The sequence below is a fragment of the Fragaria vesca genome, linkage group LG3, assembly GCF_000184155.1.
Source record: "Fragaria vesca subsp. vesca linkage group LG3, FraVesHawaii_1.0, whole genome shotgun sequence".
Classification (NCBI taxonomy): Eukaryota; Viridiplantae; Streptophyta; class Magnoliopsida; order Rosales; family Rosaceae; genus Fragaria; species Fragaria vesca.
The window spans coordinates 539,684-562,446 of NC_020493.1; the positions used below are offsets into that span (position 1 = coordinate 539,684).

At 38.1% G+C, this 22,763-nt stretch overlaps 6 protein-coding genes and 1 non-coding gene across 7 annotated transcripts; 5 read left to right on the forward strand and 2 right to left on the reverse strand.

Moving 5' to 3' along the window:
* Positions 1-2,608: 2,608 nt before the first annotated feature.
* Positions 2,609-3,637, reverse strand: LOC101296181 (60S acidic ribosomal protein P2B-like). Its single transcript, XM_004293251.1, has 3 exons — positions 3,507-3,637; positions 2,916-3,139; positions 2,609-2,829 (listed from the first exon to the last, which is right to left on the reverse strand). The coding sequence occupies exons 1-3, from the start codon at positions 3,592-3,594 to the stop codon at positions 2,800-2,802; spliced, it is 342 nt and encodes a 113-aa protein (XP_004293299.1). The 5' UTR covers positions 3,595-3,637; the 3' UTR covers positions 2,609-2,799.
* Positions 3,638-6,360: 2,723 nt separating this feature from the next.
* LOC101296464 (5'-adenylylsulfate reductase 3, chloroplastic-like) lies at positions 6,361-9,103 on the forward strand. Its single transcript, XM_004293252.1, has 4 exons — positions 6,361-6,518; positions 6,605-6,745; positions 6,839-6,965; positions 7,616-9,103. The coding sequence occupies exons 1-4, from the start codon at positions 6,449-6,451 to the stop codon at positions 8,640-8,642; spliced, it is 1,365 nt and encodes a 454-aa protein (XP_004293300.1). The 5' UTR covers positions 6,361-6,448; the 3' UTR covers positions 8,643-9,103.
* Positions 9,104-10,363: 1,260 nt separating this feature from the next.
* Positions 10,364-11,278, forward strand: LOC101296749. The gene is made up of 2 exons (XM_004293253.1): positions 10,364-10,531; positions 10,618-11,278. The coding sequence occupies exons 1-2, from the start codon at positions 10,414-10,416 to the stop codon at positions 10,905-10,907; spliced, it is 408 nt and encodes a 135-aa protein (XP_004293301.1). The 5' UTR covers positions 10,364-10,413; the 3' UTR covers positions 10,908-11,278.
* A 1,033-nt stretch (positions 11,279-12,311) lies between these two features.
* Positions 12,312-14,825, forward strand: LOC101298781 (glucan endo-1,3-beta-glucosidase 1-like). The gene is made up of 4 exons (XM_004295227.1): positions 12,312-12,520; positions 12,616-13,929; positions 14,525-14,552; positions 14,651-14,825. The coding sequence occupies exons 1-4, from the start codon at positions 12,433-12,435 to the stop codon at positions 14,823-14,825; spliced, it is 1,605 nt and encodes a 534-aa protein (XP_004295275.1). The 5' UTR covers positions 12,312-12,432.
* Positions 14,826-15,627: 802 nt separating this feature from the next.
* Positions 15,628-17,519, forward strand: LOC101297038 (histidine-containing phosphotransfer protein 1-like). Its single transcript, XM_004293254.1, has 6 exons — positions 15,628-15,687; positions 15,780-15,910; positions 16,007-16,075; positions 16,678-16,749; positions 16,843-16,915; positions 17,008-17,519. The coding sequence occupies exons 1-6, from the start codon at positions 15,628-15,630 to the stop codon at positions 17,065-17,067; spliced, it is 465 nt and encodes a 154-aa protein (XP_004293302.1). The 3' UTR covers positions 17,068-17,519.
* A 1,082-nt stretch (positions 17,520-18,601) lies between these two features.
* TRNAF-GAA lies at positions 18,602-18,674 on the reverse strand. The gene has a single exon. It is a non-coding gene; the product is annotated as a tRNA-Phe (tRNA).
* A 93-nt stretch (positions 18,675-18,767) lies between these two features.
* LOC101297326 lies at positions 18,768-22,130 on the forward strand. Its single transcript, XM_004293255.1, has 6 exons — positions 18,768-19,351; positions 19,440-19,526; positions 20,138-20,230; positions 20,961-21,115; positions 21,201-21,311; positions 21,491-22,130. The coding sequence occupies exons 1-6, from the start codon at positions 18,841-18,843 to the stop codon at positions 22,073-22,075; spliced, it is 1,542 nt and encodes a 513-aa protein (XP_004293303.1). The 5' UTR covers positions 18,768-18,840; the 3' UTR covers positions 22,076-22,130.
* Positions 22,131-22,763: the final 633 nt, after the last annotated feature.

The window sequence follows — 22,763 nt, forward strand, 5'->3', positions numbered from 1 at the left end:
TTATTTGCGGCACTATACATCACTGCAATATTCACGCCCTATTGCCCCATGAAATGTGATGAGGGATTTAATTCTTTACTAAAATGAAGAAGTTAATGAAACAATTTAGGTTAAGATTAGACTATATATAGGTTTGAATGTTTGATTACCTTCAAAGTTATTGAAAAGGAAAATATTGTTTGTTTTGTAAGTATGATCAACTCCGATGTTTCGGTTTGAGTTTGAAATTATTCAAGTCTAATCTTAACAAGAATATGATTGCGATCGTGTATAATATGGTTTGGTTTTAGGGTTTAAGGTACGTAGTCTACTATTGAATGTTAGATTGGTGGTTGTTTCTTTGCAGCAATCATTATGCTTGTTACTAAGCATATGGTTGAGGGAGGGTGTTTTACTAAGCATATGGTTGAGAGAGAGTGTTAACTGTTAAAAGTGTAAGGCTAAATCTGACTCTGATACCATGATAGGATTCTAAGAATCATGGATTATTGAATGAAAGAGCATAAAACTTTAAAGGAAAAACGCTGAAAGAGCTTGAATAATGTCTATATCTTGTATTGCATTAATAGTGTGAACAGTTATATCTCATTCAATATACAGGGTAGAGATTAACAGGAAAAGATTAAACTAGCTTTACACTGAATAACATGACGGCCTCGATCATTCTATTATGAAAAAGGATAAACTGTAACTTACCCAGATCTTAATACCATCACAACTATTGCATATGAGTTCGTATTGTTTGAATTGTATGGCAAATAGAATGTACATGGTAGACGGTGTTCTAACATCGAAAGGACCACGAACGAGTGACTTTAAGATGATGAAGATTGAAGGGTCTATTCGCAGGATAAAGTTATGGTGAGCAATGAACCACCTTTTCTCAGCTTCTGGCACTAACTGGAATAATTTCAATTTCGAATCGTTTTGGGACATATTCACAATGTTCACATCGAATGCTTTCGCTTTTTGGTAATGGAGAGTCATCATCGACTGCTAACTGAGTGTTGTATCATCCATAAATATGAAACCAGAGATATCAGATAGAAATGTTACTAGCTAGTTTCTTGCCTTCAATATCGATCACCAACTAGTCCAAGTTCATTCCCAAGTAGACTTGCCTGTTTGTCATGAGAATGCCATAGTTATCACCTAGATTTTTTATGAAGGCTAAACAACCAACACTTTACGAAGTAACCTAGCTTTAAGCAGTGAAGTAGTGAACTGAAAATAACCCGATTCGAACAAATTCGAGCAAGTTTAGGAGTCTAAAACCACATCCAACTACAAATTAACTAAAAATATAATGGCATCAGTTCTATGAATCTCTACCGATACATCAGTTCCTTAGCTACTCAATGAGCCTGCACCTTAGTATTATGTGATTGCTGGACTTTGCAAGATCGTGAAGATGCTTTTATCTCCATTTCAAGAATAGGTCCAGATGGAAGGCACAGAACCAAACGATGGAAGTCATGGAAACAGTTCAAATTCCTCAAGCTTCCCGAGTATGCTTCCTTAAGCAACGGAACGAATTTGAGACTAAAATGTCCGATGACTTGAACACAGTTCACATATTGACAGGCATGCTTTGCAAGATTCCCTTGAGTTCTATAATTAAACAGTGTTGTGCCTGATCTTAAGGTAAGCATTTGGAACCAGGTCCGGCATCCCTCGTTCTCTCAATGTATGTATTAGAATGCATTTTCTGTACTATCCAGAAGGATCAGCAGAAGCAAGAATAATAATCCGTAACCCGGGCCCTAGTTGAAACAAGTTAGCATGAAACCATCCACTGATGATCTCAATTCAAAAACTCACTTAGCATCTCCAGCAGTATTGATAAATTGAAAAAAATTAGAGATTTATGAATTTTTAAATGAATCTTTGCTCCAGCAGTAAACTTAAGAAGTTGATAAATTTAGAAATTGATAGAGAAAATTGATAAATTTATCAATCTTAGAGCATCTCCAACAGCTTCCCCAAAATTTATCTAAAATGGGGAAGCAAAAGCTAAAATCTCTAAAAAAAATTATGATCAAAATCCAGCAGCTTCTCCATTTTAGAGATTTCAGCATTTAATACAACAATAAAATATAATATATCATCATTAATTATAACAAAAAAAACATTATATATTTCATTGTAACAATAAACTACCCAATAAAATATTTTATTGTTGTCTTAAATTCGTTGGAGCACGTGAAAAATTTAATTTTGGGGAAGAAAGACTTTGCTGCAAATTTGGGGAATGAAGACTTATTTTTCTTCTTCATCCCCATTTTGGGGAATAGAATGGGGAAGCTGTTGGACCTAAAAATAGCTCTATATTTCCCAAAATTGAGAATTTCAAGAAAATGGGAAAGCTGTTGAAGATGCTCTTAGAGAAACAATTAACTAAAACTTAGCTAATGTATACAATTTAGCAATACTGCTGAAGTAAAAGTTTAAAAATTGCTACTTTAAATCTAAATGTTGACAAATTTAACAATAAATTTAACTTTACTGCTGGAGATGCTCATCTCATATAACTTATAAGGCAACCCAGATTCCAAACACCAAGCATTGTGTGATAAAATTAGCCCAAGAAATAAAGAGTGCAATATATATAAGTTCTGGCATAGGACTACTTAAAATTGAAATATTAAGGATGTCTTACAACACTTCAGATTGAAAGGAACAACACATTAGAAATATAGCAAACCAAATATTAAAATTACAGACTAGAAACCCTCAATGGCATTACATCCACCTACAAGTTACTAAGTCTGGGTAGCCAATTAGCCATATGTAATTCTTCTACTCCTCGTCAAAGATATTTGAAATGAACTGCACAAAAAGGAAAGAAACAATTAGGTATCAGAACAATTATTCAATAGTAAAAGACTAACAACAACAGAAGATCAGACTAAAACCTCATCATCCTCTTCCTCCTCTTCAACCTTCTCTTCCTTCTTCTCCTCAACAGGACCAGGAGCTGCAGCGTCAGTACCAGCTGCAGGTGCTGCAACGGCAGCTGAGCCGCCGGAAGGCACAGATGCCAACTTCTCTTTTCCGGAAGCAACTAGATCGGTGATATCTTTTCCTTTCAGTTGGGACAAGAGCAACTCGATCTTATTGTCATCGGCTTCAGCTCCAACTGTAAACAAATTTTATTAGATTTATCAGAGATAGTCCAGTCTATAGATCATAAAAGTCACTGGCAACATGCTAGTTATTTCTAATTCAACCATATATCAAAATTCAGCTACAAAATTTGTATCTATAGCTATAAAATACAGAAGACAATATTTAGATATATAATCATAAACCCAAACAGAAAAATAGTATGATTTTTATGGGAAAAAAAAAAACTAGAACACAGAAAGAACTATTGTGTGAATGTGATGATAATAATAATTCAATGATTCGGAGATACAAACACGACCTGAGAGTAATTTGACCTACATGATCGAATTAAAACAAAACAAAACACATCAAGTTTCAATACAATCGAATAGAATTACCTGATCCGAGAATTTTCTTAACATCATCGGCGGAGGGGCTGGCGTTGCCACCCAAAACGGCGAGCATATAAGCAGCAACCACCTTCATCTCTTACAATGACGGAGAACTTGAGCAGCGGCGGTATTAGGGTAAAGAGGGTATAAAGGGGGTGGCTGCTTATATAGAGAGTTTGAGAAAGAAACTAGGTTAGTTGTTTATGCGATCGTGGCCGTTGATAATGACTTGGAGATCAAGAAACAGTAGCAATCGTATGGCTCTAATTGATTGAGTATTTATTTACAGTGCGCTGGAGACTTACCATAACTTGTATGTTACGTAGGTTTCAAGGAAGGTAGGTGCTAATTACGGTAACCGTTTTGTTTTTATCTTATTAAGGATACGAATCACACCATGGATGTGAATATCTTCTCAATAATGATTTGAAAAAAGAAAAGAAAAAGAACACACACTGATCCCTGTTTGATTCTAGGGGCACTCCCTATGTGTAGGGCAATCCTAGAGCTATCATTCTCTAATTAGTCTTTTGTTTCGTTTCGTTTTCGTTTTCGTTTCGGATTTCGTTTGGTTTATTTTCAAACTTTAATAGGTTGATTACATTTATTACTCTATGATAGTCTCATGGCTTGATTACGTGGCTCCTATGGGATAAGTAAAGTGTATGTAATTTTCCTCTTTTATTAAATACAAGGCCGTACGTCATTCCTCTAAAAAAAACACTTGGGACGAAATCTTAGCCAAGTTTAACATAAAATTATAAAAAGAAAGGATTGGAGCATGCATCAATCAAACAATAACTTTAATACCGGAAATTAGTTCTAGACTAGGCTTTGTTAATGATGAAATCAATCATAAATTACTCTTTTCGGTTTATCAAAATTTTCAAGCAAAAATCTTATTTTGAGTATATAAATATTTACATGCATAGTTGCGTAATATTCTTTAGTACCTGGGATTTTGTTTTCTATTTTTATTAGTTCACCTCTTATATTGTAATTGTTCAAGTTATAAATAAAAAATTAAAATACTAGAAGAATTTTTTCAGTATTTTTTACGGCTTTGACATTAAACGTTTCTTTCTATCGATCTATCGTGTTCGCGCTTTCCAATCTATAATACTTACCATGTCAATTCCGATTATGGCTCGGTTACGTTTTATTAAGATCCGGTTTAAAACACTGAAACCGTAAACCTTCTCTCTATCTCTTCTTGAACGTAGAGTCCTCTCTCTCTCTCTCTCTCTCTCTCTCTCTCTCTCTCTGTGTTATGGAATGTGGACAATGGACACCCAACAAAAGCAAACACTATATACACTGAAGTTGGTGTTGTTAATTGGGTCATTAAAAAGACAAAATCGGTCGTGTGGAAAGCAGATGCTGCATCCTCCCAGAGCCCCCAAGAGTCAAATTCATGGGGCTTGTGGCTGCCGGCCGCCGCTAATAATTTGATCCTCGCCACATAGAATGCAAAAGTAACTTCCCGGGATAATATACTTTAGGCTTTAACATAAACCACAATACGATTTGGTCATCATAGGTTGAATGGTTGATCTTCTTATCCATGATATACTTACTTTTGTTAGAAGAAAATTTTTCACAAATGACCATACAATATGTGTCATTTGAGCTAAAACGTCGATGTGTATTTGACCGAAATTAGTCAATTCAAAATGTTAGAGAAAGAAGAACAAAATTTTCGATCCAAATGGGTGGACTACGGTTACATCAAACACAATATATTAGTTACATGACATGCATATTGCCACAAAGAGCTCGAATTGCCTAGATGCAGATTTGCCAACCAACAAATTTTGCTGGTCATGAGCACCACCCAATCAAGAGAGAGAGAGATAGAGAGAGAAAGAGAGAGAGAGAGAGAAACAGAGAGAACAGAGAGGGAGAGAAAGAGAGAGAGAGAGAGATGATTGGGTGGTGCCATGACCAGTCAAAAATTTGCTGGTTGGCAAATCTGCATCCAATTGCCTAGAAATATTATTCCATCCACTGGTATCGAATATACTAGCACCAAATGCTTATTGTATGCTTTGATTAATTCCAAGAACTAAAAATCCAATAAGACCAAAGACCTTATAGCCACATAAACCTTCCATACTATTTCTATCCACATAAACAAACTTCTTTCGTTATTTTCTTTACGTATGCTTTATTTTACACGTCCACCACACGATGCAAAAATTTGTTACTTTACAACAAAATAAAATAAGAATCAAAAGGAAAGGCAAGCACAACCAATCATTAGGTCAAATACCAATCCCAATCACCGTTACCATCAAATATCCAGAGCAACTCGAATGTCTGATCTGAAATTTGTTAATTTCTTTCTCTGAAAATGAGAAGACTAAGAATTATTAGGGATTTTAATAGAAATTTTTTGTATGAAATTTGTATGCAAAATGTGTATTTACATAACGTAATCTTAACTGTTTTTAACAATTCATATGTTTGATTACTATATTTTTATAATATTTTTTTAATACTAATTATCCATACATGTATGTGAAGATACACCGCCGAAAATGTTATCGGTTTTCGAAAAAAAAATGTAAAGACCAGGAGAGTCCGACGAGGAAGAGGGAAGGAAGGGCGGGCTGGGCTCTCGTCCTCGATTACGTCTCAACCACAGGGTCCAGGTGCCTAGGGGCCCACCACAATCACGTGACGAAAGCGATGACAGAGCAAACAGAGTCCACCAGTAACGGCAAGCCACGTAAGCGCAAATACTATTTCGGTTAGAGGAGGGCGCGAAATCACGTCCAGGTTCAATGAACCTAAAAGGCCGCCCCTTTAATCTCACCCTTTATATAAACAATTACAAACCCCATTCATTCTAAAAACCAAGATTCTTCTTCAAATTCATTCCATCTCTCAATTTTACCTGAAGCAAGTTTCCATTCTTTCAAATTTCCAATTTTCTTCACACCAAAATGGCTCTAGCTGTTTCTTCTTCGTCTTCCACTGCGATTTCTGCTCGGAGCTTCTCGTCGGAAATCAAAGGTAACAGAGATTTGATCGCTAATCACATTTTGTGTTTTCGGTTTGGTTAAATTTGAACCGGAATTGATTGAGTTAGGGTTTTGCAGCTCCGCATTTAGGCTCGTTTCGCGTGCCGAGTCAAGCGGTGATGTATTCTTCGCAGAGGTGGAGCTCGGTGAAGGCTGTGAATGCTCAGCCGAAGCGGAGCGATTCGATTGTGCCGCTCGCGGCGACGGTTGTGGCGCCAGGTGAGGATTTTGATGTGGATTATGAATCGTGTGGTTTGGTTTTAGGGTTGATTGTGTGGTGGTTTTGACTGAGGTTGGATTTTGTTTTTGCAGAGGAGGTTGAGAAAGTGGAGGTTCAGGACTTTGAGCAATTGGCTAAGGAGCTTGAGAGTGCTTCTCCTCTTCAGATTATGGACAAGGCGCTTGAGAAATTCGGCAACGACATTGCTATTGCCTTCAGGTAGTTCATTTGCTCGAATCGATTACTGTCTTGTTTCGATGAGAATTAGTGAAATTGATTGTGAAATGTGGAACAATTTGTTGTGTTAATGTGTCAGTTTGAGATTTCGGATTAAGATTTTAAGGCCAGGACATGGTTTAATGAAAGAATTGTAGTGAAGTGTGGCATGTGAATGTCTTTTATATGAAGGATTTGAATGTTCCGTTTTGTGATTGCAATAGTCCTAGCATGACTGAGACTTTAATTTGAATGATTATTATAAGGAATAGTGATAACTGATCATAAATTGAATGGGGCAATTGTTTTAGAGTAATAATAAAGCATTGTCAATGAGACCTGCCTTTAGGACTTGTTTTATTGTAAAAGTACATGCTTGTGCACACATTATTGAGAATGAGGTGGGATTGTTGATAAAAGCCGGCACTTTAGCTGATGTGTCACGGTAAAACCCTTGAGACTTAAAAGTTAGCGCTACATTCTAATGATGCTTGAGATTTGGTTGCCATTTCCTAGTATGAAGAAATGTTGTATGAAGTTTTATGTTGACCTTAGCTAACTGTAAGTGGCTTAATATAGTTTATACCTTCTGAGAATTGCTTAAATAGTAGCTGTTTCATTTTCGTTAATAACAAAGATCTCTGTTTATGCAGTGGAGCTGAGGATGTTGCTTTGATAGAGTATGCACATTTAACTGGTAGACCCTACAGGGTGTTCAGTTTGGATACTGGGAGGCTGAACCCAGAAACATATCAGTTTTTTGACACAGTTGAGAAGCACTATGGTATCCACATTGAGTACATGTTTCCAGATTCTGTTGAAGTTCAGGCACTAGTAAGGAGCAAAGGGCTGTTCTCTTTCTATGAGGACGGGCATCAGGAATGCTGCCGTGTGAGGAAGGTGAGACCCCTCCGGAGAGCCCTTAAGGGTCTGCGTGCCTGGATCACTGGCCAAAGGAAAGATCAATCTCCAGGTACCAGGTCTGAAGTTCCTGTTGTCCAGGTTGACCCTGTTTTTGAGGGTTTGGATGGTGGGGCTGGCAGCCTTGTCAAGTGGAATCCAGTTGCAAATGTCCAGGGTGCTGATGTATGGAACTTCCTTCGTGCCATGAACGTTCCTGTGAATTCACTGCACTCCCAGGGATACATTTCAATAGGTTGTGAGCCATGCACAAGGTCAGTCCTACCAGGACAACATGAGAGAGAAGGAAGGTGGTGGTGGGAGGATGCCAAGGCAAAGGAGTGCGGTCTTCACAAAGGCAATCTCAAACAGGAAGAAGGTCAAGAAAATGGAGCTGCCAATCCCAACGGAACAGCCACTGCTGACATTTTCACTTCCCAGAATTTGGTCACCTTGAGCCGGCCTGGAATAGAGAATTTGGCAAGACTTGAGAACAGGCAAGAACCATGGATTGTAGTACTCTATGCGCCATGGTGCCAATTCTGTCAGGGAATGGAAGCATCATACGATGAGTTGGCCAACAAGTTGGCAGGGAGTGGTGTGAAGGTAGGAAAGTTCAGAGCAGATGGTGACCAAAAGGAGTATGCCCAGAAAGAACTCCAACTTGGAAGCTTCCCTACAATACTCTTCTTCCCAAAACACTCTTCTCGGCCAATCAAGTACCCATCAGAGAAGAGGGATGTTGATTCGCTGATGGCTTTCATCAATGCCCTTCGGTAATTGAACTTTTGAAATGCTTATAGAAACTAGCCTAGTAATTCCGGAAGTCATCCCTCCATACCTCAAAGGTGTAGTCAACATTCAGTTGGCAAACCAGTGGAGTTGAAAGATAATGCTTCATTGATTCTACTTTGAATCTATGACAAGAAATTGTATCATGCTTGTGTTTTCGTCTTGTGGGATGCTCTGTATTTACCGTGTATTCTCACCTTAAGTTGCAGTTCCTTCAGGTCAGATAGGTATTGTGTTGTTTTGGGGTTTTTCGGGTAGAGATCGTCTTGTATGAGTCAGTTTTGAATGTTGAAATGGAAAGAGTATGTTTCTTGTTAATGTAAAATATTTCAGAGTATTCACTTCTCTTGTCTAGCAAGTTTCAGTCTTGTGTGGTAACAGAATGTTACTCTTGTAAAGCTAGAATCAGAGTTAAATTATTGCTGGGTACTCGTATGCCAATTTGCTCAGATTCTCTCTCTACTCTCAATATGTATTGTCATAGTTCATGTTTCTATAATCCATCAATACACGTATTCATAGCTGTCTCAACAGAATAAACTGAAATACAGTATTAGCTTTCTATGTTACGGTTTAGAATACCCAGATTGTTGGTTGAACTAGATTTTACATTCCCTTTCCTCAAGCAATAAATAAAGAAACTAATACTAATCCTTTCTTTTGGCTAATGAGGAACGCACACTCAAATTTTATATCAGATTACAGGTCAGTACTATATGGTCAGTAAGAACTTACTCTAATGAGGAATGCACTCTGTTTGAAGAAGAATTAATAAAAACGAAAATTACATAAACCTATCTGACATCGAGTCTTTGTTTTATCAAATCTAAAAGGCATTTGTTGGTGACCCACTTCTCTTACTTGTGCTCGTGACTCACTACTTCTCTGGTGATTCCAGTACCGGAGATGCTCTGTGGTTTTGTTTCAACCACACTAGAACACTGCTTCTGCATTTTTGGCTGGCATTGTCTCTCCCATTTTTACTGCTTTGACGCCATTATTTACAGCAGACTGGTATAAATATTATGCTCCAATTATCAGTGCTCTGTTTCATCTAAGACTTCCTTGCAATGTGCCATATAGTGCTTCCATTCCAAGCTTGAAACTGAAAATCTATTTACTTAAAAAGTACTAAACCTGTAATTTAGGTGTTTAAAGACATTAAAAGTACTAAACCTGTAATGTAGGTGTTTAATGACATTCTTAAAGTTCTTCCATTTCAAGTTTTCAACTTTATTGCCCAGCATTGTTTGGGGGAAAAGAATCAAGGAAAGTTGCAACAACCTTCTTTATTTCTCTAAGATCCTTTCTAAATCCTACAAGGGCCATTCCAGACATTTCCCTAGCAGCTGAACCAGAAGCAGCAGCAGAGGAAGAGGAACCAGCCAAGCTCAACCTCAAGCTCCTCTCCAATGGCATTCACTAACTTCCATCTCCCAACCCTCTACTTCTTCTCACTCCTCCTCACTCTACTACTCTCCACATCCTCTAAAGGTAACACCTTTACACTCTTTATCTCAAACTTCAACTATCAAGTCCTATCAAATAAAAATACAAGAAAGGGCCTTCGTAGAACTTGTAAAAAGAAATGACGGGCCTCCCCATCCAATTTGACCCAAAAAGGACGGACTTAAAACGCCCAGCCCTGAACAGAAACCAGCCCAAGTTGGGAAACGTGTATAAAAAGGAAAAGCCAATTGATCCTTTTCACAGCCAAAAAAAAAAAAAAAAATAGCCATAGAAACCCTCAGTTTCAACCATGACGATGTACATGAGACGCATAGCGGATTTGGACCTGGAAGATCGCCGACGGTGGGAGAGGCCGAGAGGCGGCTTATCTGAACATCTCTGGGACCAGGGTTTGGTCTCGGTTTCATGTATGTTGTTTTGTTTTGGTTCAATTATAATTTATGTGAATTGTTGAATTTATACCCTGATGATTTTTTTGTTTTCTGACGAACAGATTTAGAATACTTTGGGGCCTTAACAGAAAAATTAGAAAAGGAAGGCATCAAGCTAGAAGGATCATTTGTGCCTTCTGTGGAACAGAAACAAAGTAGCTGGTACCGGCCTTGTCTTCCTTTAAAGAGAAAAGCAAAGCGATTTGGTTATCATCCATGTTGCACAATTGGTGTTCATACTAATGGCTCTCATGCACAGTCTCATTCTGCCGATAGGTCTTGCAACTGTTGCGGTATCACCCACTGGCGTCGACAATGTCCCCTTAAGCGTGATCAACCCGAACCAAACTAATGATGCCGGCACCAGCAACGGTTCATGTACCAAAGAATGACAACTTGAACTCTCTTTAGATGTTATATATAATTTATGAGACGAACTTTGTTGAATTTGTCACAAGTGTAGTACTAGTTGTGTGACTTGTGTCAATGGTGCTTGTATGTATAAATTTTGACTTTTAATGGATTGGAACATAGACCTTCCCATAGCTGCTTGACAAAATTACTGAAAGGGAAGCTTGATTGTTTAAGCTTGAATGTTCAAAGTATAGGTCTTTGTGTTGTTTTGGGTTTTCTTTTGGGGTAGAGATCGTCTTGTATGATGAGTCAGTTTTGAATGTCGAAGTGGAAAGTATGTTTCTTGTTGAATGTATCATATTTCAGAGTATTCACTTTCCTTGTCTTGCAAGTTTCAATCTTGTGCAAGTTCCTTTCACTTATGGGGTATGGTACCAGAATGTTACTCTTGTTATGCTAGAAATCAGAGTTAAATTATTGCTGGGTTCTCACTGGTGGGCTCTAGATTTCTCTACTCTCACTATTTATTATAATCCATCAATACACATATTCATAGCTGTTTCAACAGAAATTGAAATACAGTATTAGCTTTCTATGTTACAGTTGAGAATACCCAGAATGTTTGTTGAACTAGATTTTACATTCCCTTTTGGCTAATGGGGAATGCACACTAAGAATTTTATATCAGATTAGAGGTCAGCACTATATGTTCTCTAATGAGGAATGCACTCTGTTTGAATAAAGAATCAAAACGAAAATTATTACAGAAACCTTATCTGACATTGAGTCTTTGTTTTATCAAATCTATAAGGCATTTGTTGGTGACCCACTTCTCTTACTTGTGCTCGTGACTCAATACTTCTCTGGTGTTTCCAGTACCGGAGATGCTCTCTGGTTCTGTTTCAACCACACTAGAACACTGCTTCTGCATTTTTGGCTGGCATTGTCTCTCCCATTTTTACTGCTTTGACACCATTATTGAACTGAAGCACTATAAATATTTGCAGTGTGTCATTGTGTCATAATGTCATGTGCTTCAGTTCCATATCAAGTTCTTTTTGGTTCCATTTCAGTTCCATTTCAAGTTTGAAACTGAAAATCTATTTACTTAAAAAAGTACTAAACCTGTAATGTTGGTGTTTAATGACATTCTTAAAGTTCTTCCATTTCAAGTTTTCAACTTTTTTGTTTGGGGGAAAAGAATCAAGGAAAGTTGCAACAACCCTCTTTATTTCTTCCTAAATCCTACTATAGGGCCATTCCAGACATTTCACTTGTAACCCCCCAAAACCCACTCTTGCATCATCACTGTCTTCCCTTCTTCTCTCCACACTGAAATCTCTTTGGGTCAACAACCAAAACCCAGAAGAGAAATAAATACTACTATAAGAAGAAAGTTAAAGACCCACAAAAATAGATAGGAAAGTTTGAGAAGATAATGCAAGGTTCTATAGCAGCTGAACCAGAAGCAGCAGCAGAGGAAGAAGAGGAACCAGCCAAGCTCAACCTCAACCTCCTCTCCAATGGCATTCACTAACCTCCACCTCCCAACTCTCTACTTCTTCTTCTTCTCACTCCTCCTCACTCTACTACTCTCCACATCTTCCATAGGTAACACCTTTACACTCTATATCTCAAACTTCAACTATCAAAGAGTATTAACTACAATTTAACAATTTTTATCAATGCCCTGTTTTCTGTAGCAGCTGAATCTTCGCAATTGTACGCAACTCTCAAGCAGCAAATCCAGGATACCGACAGTAAAGAGCCATTTGTCGGAGTGAATATAGGCACAGACGTTTCGAATCTGCTCTCCCCATCCGAGCTCGTATCGTTTCTCGAGCTTCAGAAAATCACCCACATCCGTCTCTACGATGCCGACCCTGACATTCTCAAAGCCTTGGCTAAAACCAAGATCCGGGTCATCATCAGCGTGCCCAACAACCAGCTCATCGCAATCGGCTCCTCCAACACTACCGCCGCTTCCTGGGTCGGTCGAAACGTCGTCGCTTTCTACCCACAGACTCTAATCACCGGCATTGCAGTTGGGGACGAAGTCCTCACCACAGTGCCCTCTTCAGCTCCTATGCTTGTTCCTGCGATTGAGTCCCTCTACAGTGCTCTGGTGGCTGCAAATTTGCACACCCAGGTCAAGATTTCGACTCCGAATGCTGCTTCTATCATTCTTGATCCGTTCCCACCTTCTCAGGCATTCTTTAACCAGAGCTTGGCAGACATTGTGGTGCCTTTGCTTCGGTTCTTGTCGAAAACAGGGGCTCCCCTGATGATGAATTTGTATCCTTATTATGTGTTTATGCAGAACAAAGGTGTGGTGCCTTTGGACAATGCACTTTTCAAGCCTTTGACGCCCTCCAAAGAGATGGTGGATCCGAATACGTTGCTTCATTATACTAATGTGTTGGATGCTATGATTGATGCTGCTTATTTTTCGATGAAGAATTTGAATGTGACTGATGTAATGGTGCTTGTTACTGAGAGTGGCTGGCCTTCAAAGGCGGATTCTAAGGAGCCTTATGCTACTGTTGACAATGCGGATACATATAATTCGAATTTGATCAAGCATGTTTTCGATAGGAGTGGGACTCCTTTGCATCCTGAGACCACATCGAGTGTGTACATTTATGAGTTGTTCAATGAAGATTTGAGGTCTCCGCCGGTTTCTGAGGCCAATTGGGGTTTGTTTTATGGCAATTCGAGTGCTGTGTATTTGCTTCATGTTTCGGGGAGTGGGACTTTTTTGGCTAATGATACAACAAACCAGACATTTTGCATTGCCATGGATGGAGTTGATGCAAAGAGTTTGCAAGCAGCCTTGGATTGGGCTTGTGGACCGGGGAGGGCTAATTGCACAGAGATTCAGCCTGGGGAGAATTGTTACTCTCCTAACAATGTGAAAAACCATGCTTCTTATGCTTTTGATAGCTATTACCAGAAGCAAGGAAAGGCTGCTGGGTCTTGTGATTTCAAAGGTGTAGCCACCATTACAACCACTGACCCTAGTAAGTGCTCTACTTCTATATTAAAGTTCAAGCTTGCATATTTCATTTTGTCAATCCTATATATATTTAAGGGGGTTAGCTCTTTCTACATTTGTAGTTTAGCTTAGTTGGATGTTAAGGTAGTATTAATAAATAATGAGGGACTCAACTTGGATCAATGTCATGTTGCAACTTGCAAACACCCAACTAAGAATTTAAGACCTTAGATTTGAATTTCCAGAGGTTTGGATTCCAATCATTCCATTACTTGGTAAAGCTACAGGAATAGTATAGCGGTCACAGAGTGGTAGTATACAAACAAGCAACAAGCCATGAACTCTGGTGATTTCTGAGACTGGAGTGGTGTGTGGTTCCCATCTGACAGGGCAAGCTGTCTCTTGTGAATGATTTGCATTTCTTATATGAATGGAAAATGTAAACTGTGAAGTATGATTTTCCCTTAGATTCTAGAGCTTGTACTCTTGCAGACAAATTTGCGTTATATGTGACCTTGGATCTACTAAAGATTGTCTATGGGCCAAAATGGGCTCCACGTATTTTGTCAAGATTTGATAAATAATGCAGTTCTTTTTTCTCTGTGGGAATTTACTTGCAGGTAAAGGGAGCTGTATATTTCCTGGAAGGTGAGACTTGAAAGACCTGTTTTTGGTGGTTATGTTAGGTTTTCCAAAGCAAGGTTAACTTGTTTAACAAGCTATTATTCTTGTTTCTAACTGTGCAGTAAACAAGCGAGCAATGTAACAAGGCAGGTGGTGAATTCAACTCATGAAAGTGGTGCAGCAGAGAGGTTAAAATTCATTGGCTTCAACAGTAAAAGACCAAGCGGAATCAGCTGGCTGTTGTATGTAATTTTTGTTGTAATTTCCCCTAGTTTATTATTCTTTACTCCCAGCTGAGGTAGAAATAGAATACTTTTTCAAATGTATTATTACCTTATTGTATTTGTTGATAATCAGTAATAATTTGCATAGGGGTGCTTGCTCCATATATGCATCTTTCTTCGGTAGACTACCAAACAGTGTTTTTTTTATCTGAAGACTACCTAACAGTGTTAGAAGGAGAAGAAAGTGGGAGGGAAAATGACCTTTGATACATTCATAATTCCTCTTTCTGATCATCCATCTGGGTAAAATCGATTGTTAAATTATGATTAAGAAGAGGCTCCTCTTTTTGTCAACTTAAGTAGACTCCAAAAGTTCTAAGTATTGCAATAGTTCTCAGATACTATTATCTATTGCAATGCTATGGAGTATGTTTCAATCATGTTAAAAATGTTGTCACTATCCACATATAATCCTCAGATTACCAAACAAGCCAAATTATGCAAAAAGCCAAATTCAGACATAAAGAAACAGAGCTGAAGACGAAGGATAAACTCATCATATCATACATATGAACTTGGATATCCTCCAAACAAACCCAAATTTCAGACACTATTATACTATGATGAAGGTGATTATGATATTAATCATATTATGAAAAAGGGAAATAATATGAGCACATCAGGTGAGAGACATTTACCAAATAAGAAAGTGACACGTGGCTAACACACACAGCTGAGTGTGAGAGTAGCTCTCCTCAAGCTGGAGAAGAATTTTGTTTCTTTTCAGGGTTTCAGCATTTATAACTCTACTCAATCATTGTGTTCCTCCTCAAGATCAGTAATTTCTCCAAGGTCTGTCTGTGTAGGGGAGGAACATGGATGTGGGTCAGATGCAGAGACAGTGGGTTGACTACATTAAGTCCTTGTTTCTGGAGGTAAGGAAGATGAAATGTTTTGAGTTTTCAGATGGGTTTTGTTTTGATTCTGGTTGGTTTGTGTTCTTGATTTTGTTTGGTCTGGTGGTTAGGGGTTTTTGGATGGGCAGTTTTTGCACCTTCAGAAGCTTCAAGATGAGAGCACCCCAGATTTTGTTGTGGAAGTGGTGTCTATTTTCTTTGATGAAACTGAGAAGCTTCTCAATGATGTCACCACAGCTTTGTTAGGACTTAGGACCGAAGATCTTTCCTTTTCAATCTCTCATTTTTTATTTTTGGATTTTGTTGTTCATTGGGTGTTTTTGTTTTCATTGAACAGAGAGCAGCCAAGTGTAGACTTCAGGATTATTGGTGGCCATGTTTACCGGTTTAAGGGTAGCAGCTCCAGGTATACATGAACTCTTAAATAGAAAATTACAGCGAGTAATATCTCTTAAAATTGGGTTAAAATGATGGATTTACAAGTCATAGCTTTTTGGTTACTGCAACATTCTTTAAAATTTGAGTTAAAGTCCAGTATCTGACAATCTGCACCCTTCAAATTAAACTATACAAGAACCTTTGACAGATGACATGGCATTTGATCTCTATGCTCCAACCAGTCAGCCAAGATAAATATGGATATCTTCTTCTTTTTAAGAAATATTCTATTCAAACACCTTCTCCCTCACAGCTCTGCCCTTCCATCCCTCCTTTTTTCCTTCTCCTCCTTTATCTTCTCTATCCTAAATCGATTACAGTCTTCTACTCCTTTACCCTTCACAAATCTGCATAAAATTCTGAAAATCTCATTTGTCCGAGTTTTGATATGAAGAAGCAAGGCAGATAAAAAGGGTTTGGAAGAAAGAGAGAAACCAGGAAGAAAGAAAGAAAGAAAGAAAGAGAAGCAGAGAGAAAGCAATAAAAATTAAAAAATGACTAGAGGGTTTGTTGTTTGGACATCAAAAAGGTGTAAAGCTCACTGTGGTGAATTTTGTTGTTGTTTGATAGTGTTGGTGCACAAAGAGTTAAAGATGGCTGCATTGCTTTCCGCAACTACTGCGAAGAAGAGAACATTGAAGGGTAGGTTTCCTCAACTCTCATCAGAGATGAACACTCATATAAACTCTTTCTTGATCAGCTCTTGAAAAATTAATGAAAATTTGTTGTTAACAGGTGCATCGGATGTCTTCAAGAATTAAAGCAAGAGTACTACCTTGTGAAGGACAAGCTCCAAACTCTCTTCGCAGTGAGTAGAATACGATGATTTGTTCTGTTGAACTCGTAATCAGTTTATCTATCTATTCTTTGTTTTTAAAGATTACATACTGCTGATTGCAGATGGAGCAACAAATTGTGGCAGCTGGTGGGTCAATTCCTATGTTGAAATTAGATATCTAAGGCCACAAACTCCTACTCTCCAAATTGATTGAAGTTCTCTCTTTCACTTGAATTATGCTTGTATGAATTTTGTGGAAAGGAGTTATCTGTCTGCTACAACTTCTTAAGGAACCTTCAAGGGTGGTCTAATAACCTTGTTATCTTTGGAACTTATGCATTTCCTTTTATTTGCGTTTTATTCATTGGAACATTTTTCCTAGCTGCTCATTTACTATATCCATTCAGAATCGGTTTATGATTGAAGTTCGAAGTGGACAACTCAATTCTGGTTTTGCATATGACATTAGGATGGTTTAGATTATGTGAAATCTGTAGTAGTTTAGCAGTCTGCAGTTTTTACTTTGTGGAACCTCCAAGTCCTACAGGAATAGCCTGTCTATATCTGCATCCTCCTGCTGTTGTAGTTCCCTGATATTCAATTCTGAACTATATTAGTAAATTTTCATCTGATCATAGATTCATAGTTAAGCATGGACAACGATATGGCATGTAATGTTTTCAAATTGTCAATTTGGTTAAATACATGTATCTATTTGGTCATGTATGTAAACAAGAATTTTGCTCAACCATAGTTCAAATTGATAGTATGAGAACTTAACATATCAAACTGTCTAGAGGGAAATATTTCCCAGATACTAAAGCCAGTTTATGAGAGATTGCGAGTAGTTCATGCCTGATCGATAAATGGAAGATATCCAACAACATCTGGGAGAATTGTACCATCTTCTAGTATACCACCTTCACTTCCAACTCCAACAGCAGCATCAGCACGTCCCATCAGTAAAGGAGATCATATATCACAGAGTAGCATCACTGTAATAGTATATAACTCAAATCATGTCCAATAATAGAGTTGAACACTGTGGTAGCCACTAGCCAGAAGCCGAGAAGCATTATTGAAGCCAATGCTCGTAACAGAGGGAGTGTTCTTCCAATGTTTTCCAGATAAAATAAATCGTTTTGGCGTTTAGCTTTCTACATGGTCAAGTTTGGTAACAATATCGAACGAAGAAAGCAGAAATATGTGTGTCCCCCAACATGGTGACATAATGACATAATGACATAACACAAAAGAAAATTATTCTATATGCTCATTCATATATCTACATCATGTGACAATGCTAAATTCTCAGTGTATATATTCAACAAAAAGCTACAAGTTTGATAAATAAAAGAAGAAGAAGAAGGTTTACATGTAAAACGTATTAAGGATCAATTAGAGTCCACGGACTACATATCTAACTATTATGCTTTAAGAGCATGAGTTGATTGTTAATTCATGGGTCTAAAAAAAACAGACTAAGCAAACGATATGGTAAACAAAAATAAAACTAGTTATAACTTGTTATAAATTTTGAGACCATCGAACAAAATCATGTAGTGATACCAACATAACCACCTGGTAGTTTGTTGCCACTATTGCAAGTTTAAAAATATAAGGGTATCGTTATTTTTTCACTCCAAAACAAGAGGTTTTGATGATGAAGGTTGAAGAACTTGTATCAAAAATGAAAACAAATAAAATAAATTAGAATGCGGTGAAGGTGGATCGAACACCTGACCTTCAGATCTTCAGTCTGACGCTCTCCCAACTGAGCTATCCCCGCTTTTGATGTGTGTTACAGACTTTACACTATCTATACTTAAAGTTACAACATAGACCTAACAAAACAGAGGTCTTCATCAGAATCCTCTTCTGCACAAACAAAGCGCTCACTTTTCAAAACTGGGCCTCTCTTCCCTTTATATTCCTAAACTAAAAGACCCTCCACAATGCTGTTGATCACTACAAAACTCTTCCACTCTATAACACCCCAACTATCTTTCCCAATCCTTCATCTCCTTTCCCACCACAACCCCATAAACCCTAAACCCAAACCCTCCTCCTACTTTCCACCACTTCTTCCCAAAATGTCCTGGGAATGCCAAAAGTGCACCTTCCTCAACCCCAAACCCTCCTCATTTCCCAAACCCAACTGCCAAATCTGCCTATCTTCACCACCCCAATCCCCATCTTCATCTTCCTCCTCTGCTCCTAAATGGGCCTGCAAGGCTTGCACTTTCTTGAACCCTTATAAACGCTCCACCTGTGAGGTCTGTGACACCAGAGCACCCATCTCGAGTTTCGAGGATCTGAGTGATGATGTTGATGATCAGGTGGGGTCTGTGTTCTTGCCATTGCAGAGGTGTAAGAGGAAGAGGGTTGATGAAGATGAGGGTTTTGGGGGTTTCAATGGGTTTAAGGGGAGGAGGGTTCAAGACCCAGTTGAGGTTGCTGAGAAAGGTTGGTTTTTTATCTGGGTTTTGATTTGTTTTTGTGCTAGTGTGATAAAGATGCTAACTTTTTTGTTGGGTTGTGTGTTTGTTCAAAGACCCAGTTCAGGTTGCTAAGGATTCTGCTGCATTGTATGGTTTTGGAGGAGTCAAGGTGTCTGATCAGAAGAAGACTAATGTTTCAGGTTGGTTTTGATTTGTTTAGTCTGTAATTTTCTAGGTTTTGTTGGGTTTGATTTGTATTTCCTGTTATGATTTGGTGAAGCTGTGAATGTTAGATGTGAACTTTGTCTTTACTGGGTTGGTAGTATTTTATTAAAGATGTGAGCTTTGCTACTGCACATGGAGGTTTCTGCAGCTTATGTTGGGGTAGATTTATGAACAGGTGGAATGGTAGTTTATTATAATGGCCATTCCAAATTTCCAGTTACTCCGGTAGTGATGTTGACCATTTGTTCTTTGAGTATAGGTCTGTGGTAGTTGAGAAGTGTGATATCTAAGGTAAAGATTACTATAGTCAAAACAGAACTGAATATGTTTACATCAAGTAATGTGCATGTTTTGATTGATAATCTGAAGACTGTGTTTAGGTTCTACACATTGTAGACAACTTTAGGTGTATTCAGAAGTCATGATTTGGCTGCAATCAGTTTGACTGCTATTCTATAGTTGTACTAGTTATGCCTCTCTCGGAAATAACAGATGCTATTGTAGAGTTTTTACTTTCAAGTTTTACTGAATATACTCTATGTGATCATGTTTGGTATCTAAATATGAACATGTTTAATGTTTGCAGAGAGCACTAATTCAGTTGAGTCTGCAAAGGATGATGCCAAATACAGTTTGTTTCGAGGAGTCAAGGTGACTGATAATAAGGTTACTGTACCAGGTTGGTTTCGAATGTTAAATCTGGGTGTCATGGGCTTTGATGTGTTTCCTGCTCTGATTGGTAGAAGTGTGAAATTTTTTCTATTGGGTCAATGGCAAACTTGTGACTTTTTTCTGTATGGGTGAGGCAGCTATAACAACCAAATTCTTCTAATTACTGTCCACAATACAACAAAAGGCTTATTTATGTAACAAATGCAATTTCAGGTTATGGCCTTTTGATTGTATTATGTCATAATGTTCAATGTATTATGAGTCATCAGTTAAATCTTTCAGAATTCCCAGTTGAATAAGTCTGAAGGATTTCAGTGATTCATCATTCATGTATCAGTTTTGTATATATGGAGAGGTTTTTGCATATGAATACCCAAGTGAATTAGTATATTATATTGCCATGTTCACCATTTGTTCTTTGAACAAAGGTCTCTGGAAGTTGAGAACTTGCTAGGAGTGAAAAGAAATGTATTTCCATCAAGTAAAGTTGTATTTGATTAATCATTATAACTCTGTGTCTAGGTGTGTTAACAACTTAACATGAGACCATTAGTAACAATTTTGGGTGAATTCAGAAGTCATCATTTGGCTGGACTTATTTTCAACTGTATAGCTTCTTTATTAGAGTTGTACTTGCCTGTTTTGGATTTAGAAGCTACTTTGGTCTGAGTTTTTCCTTGCATGTCTTCTGTGAAGCTCATTGGATTTCTCACTATGAATATGTTTGATATTTGCAGAGAGCACTAGTTCGGGGTCTTCTGGAATGGGTTCGAATACACTGAAGGTTTTGACGTACAATGTTTGGTTCCGAGAAGACCTAGAAATGCACAAGAGAATGAAAGCTATTGGTGACCTTGTCCTGCAGCATTGCCCAGATGTCATTTGCTTTCAGGTTTTCCTTTCCCTCTCTGATGGAAAGCCAATTATATATAGCCTTCTTTACTACATTTTTCTGCTACCTGATCTTTGTTGTGCAGGAGGTTACCCCTGATATATACGACATCTTTCGACAATCTAACTGGTGGAAAATGTATCAATGCTCAATTCCAAATCAGATGGAGATTTCACAGCCTTACTTTTGCATGCAGGTGAAACTTTGATTTCCCTTTTGTTTTCACATGCCAAGAGTATATACTTTTCTATGAGTATCTTGGTTATCTTGTTGTTTCTTTGTTGTTTGATCGCCTTCTGCTGATTTCATGAGTTGTTTGCATATCATAGTAAACATCAGATCATCTGACAAATGAATCAATATGCACTTATGTAGTTAAGCAAATTGCAAGTGAAAGCCTTCAGCTGTATACCATTTTCATACTCTGCGATGGGGAGAGAACTCTGTGTCGCTGAAGTAGAAGTGCAGGGGAACAAACATCTTGTTGTTGCCAGTAGCCATCTTGAGAGCCCTTGCCCAGGCCCTCCAAAATGGGATCAGATGTACAGCAAGGAACGTGTAGATCAGGCAAAGGAGGCCCTCAACTTCTTAAAGAAAAACCCAAATGTGATCTTTTGCGGTGACATGAACTGGGATGACAAGTTGGATGGTCCAGTTCCATTACCTGACAACTGGATTGATGCTTGGGCAAAGTTACATCCAGGGGAAGATGGATTTACGTATGATACCAAGTCCAACCAGATGTTGACGGGTAACAGGTCACTGCGGAAGCGACTAGATCGATTCTGTTGCTGTCTGCAAGATTTCAGGGTGAGCAAAATTGAAATGATCGGGACGAAAGCAATACCAGGTCTCTCATATATCAAGGAAAAGAAAGTGAAAGGGGAGATTAAGAAGCTGGAGCTCCCTGTTTTGCCTAGCGATCATTATGGCTTGCTTTTGACAATCTGTGGCCAGTAATAGCAGTTTGGTGAAGTGTGAACATAGAGTTTATCCTCGTATTCATGTTTTTTTTTCTTTTGCGGCAGATTGGCAGTCCTTCCGTGCTTGCTTTGCATGGTTTTTGAATATAGAAGGTGACTGTTGGTTTCACATTTTGTACGTATGAAGTTTCGTGGATGAAACAGTGCACTTATGCAACTGCCAAACTGAATGGTTAGTATTTTGTTTAGTCTCTGCGATCTTGTTATGGGAATGCCTTGCATATTTTCAAGAGAAAATGTCCATTTAGTATTAATTTAAATCTCTTATTTCTTATTTTAATAATAATATTTTTCATGAGCCCATTTTAATATAAGGTAATATCTTTTTATTAAACTAAAGTCTTAACAAATCATATTATTTTAAGACTATTTACCTTCACCTTTTAAACATACATAGAGAGAGAAAGTGGAAGTGAGAGAATATTTGGCCGGAACTTCACTGGACTTCGGTCACCGGCTGCTAGATTCCGGTTATAGTTGTCGAAATTTATTTGGTCGTCAGTTACTGACCCCTAATAACTCAGATTTTCTCCGGTCGTCGGATTCTAGTCACCGGTAACTTGGTTATTGACTCCCAAGAATCAGTTACTGATCTCTAATAACTTGGTTACTGACTCCTAATAATCAGTTACTGACCCCTAATAATTTGGTTACTGACCCCCAAT

Bases quoted from the DNA above. Each gene is read 5' to 3' on its own strand.
- LOC101296181 (XM_004293251.1), bottom strand. From the start codon at position 3,594: ATGAAGGTGGTTGCTGCTTATATGCTCGCCGTTTTGGGTGGCAACGCC. The intron at 3,140-3,506 runs GTAATTCTATTC...ATTTGTTTACAG, and splicing joins TAAGAAAATTCTCGGATCAG to TTGGAGCTGAAGCCGATGAC. The intron at 2,830-2,915 runs GTTTTAGTCTGA...CTTTTTGTGCAG, and splicing joins AGGAGGAAGAGGATGATGAG to TTCATTTCAAATATCTTTGA.
- LOC101296464 (XM_004293252.1), top strand. From the start codon at position 6,449: ATGGCTCTAGCTGTTTCTTCTTCGTCTTCCACTGCGATTTCTGCTCGG. The intron at 6,746-6,838 runs GTGAGGATTTTG...TTGTTTTTGCAG, and splicing joins GGCGACGGTTGTGGCGCCAG to AGGAGGTTGAGAAAGTGGAG. The intron at 6,966-7,615 runs GTAGTTCATTTG...CTGTTTATGCAG, and splicing joins GACATTGCTATTGCCTTCAG to TGGAGCTGAGGATGTTGCTT.
- LOC101296749 (XM_004293253.1), top strand. From the start codon at position 10,414: ATGACGATGTACATGAGACGCATAGCGGATTTGGACCTGGAAGATCGC. The intron at 10,532-10,617 runs GTATGTTGTTTT...TCTGACGAACAG, and splicing joins GGGTTTGGTCTCGGTTTCAT to ATTTAGAATACTTTGGGGCC.
- LOC101298781 (XM_004295227.1), top strand. From the start codon at position 12,433: ATGGCATTCACTAACCTCCACCTCCCAACTCTCTACTTCTTCTTCTTC. The intron at 12,521-12,615 runs GTAACACCTTTA...TTTCTGTAGCAG, and splicing joins ACTCTCCACATCTTCCATAG to CTGAATCTTCGCAATTGTAC. The intron at 13,930-14,524 runs GTAAGTGCTCTA...ATTTACTTGCAG, and splicing joins CATTACAACCACTGACCCTA to GTAAAGGGAGCTGTATATTT.
- LOC101297038 (XM_004293254.1), top strand. From the start codon at position 15,628: ATGGATGTGGGTCAGATGCAGAGACAGTGGGTTGACTACATTAAGTCC. The intron at 16,076-16,677 runs GTATACATGAAC...GTTGTTTGATAG, and splicing joins TTTAAGGGTAGCAGCTCCAG to TGTTGGTGCACAAAGAGTTA. The intron at 16,750-16,842 runs GTAGGTTTCCTC...TGTTGTTAACAG, and splicing joins GAAGAAGAGAACATTGAAGG to GTGCATCGGATGTCTTCAAG.
- LOC101297326 (XM_004293255.1), top strand. From the start codon at position 18,841: ATGCTGTTGATCACTACAAAACTCTTCCACTCTATAACACCCCAACTA. The intron at 20,231-20,960 runs GTTGGTTTCGAA...TGATATTTGCAG, and splicing joins TAATAAGGTTACTGTACCAG to AGAGCACTAGTTCGGGGTCT. The intron at 21,116-21,200 runs GTTTTCCTTTCC...TTTGTTGTGCAG, and splicing joins CAGATGTCATTTGCTTTCAG to GAGGTTACCCCTGATATATA.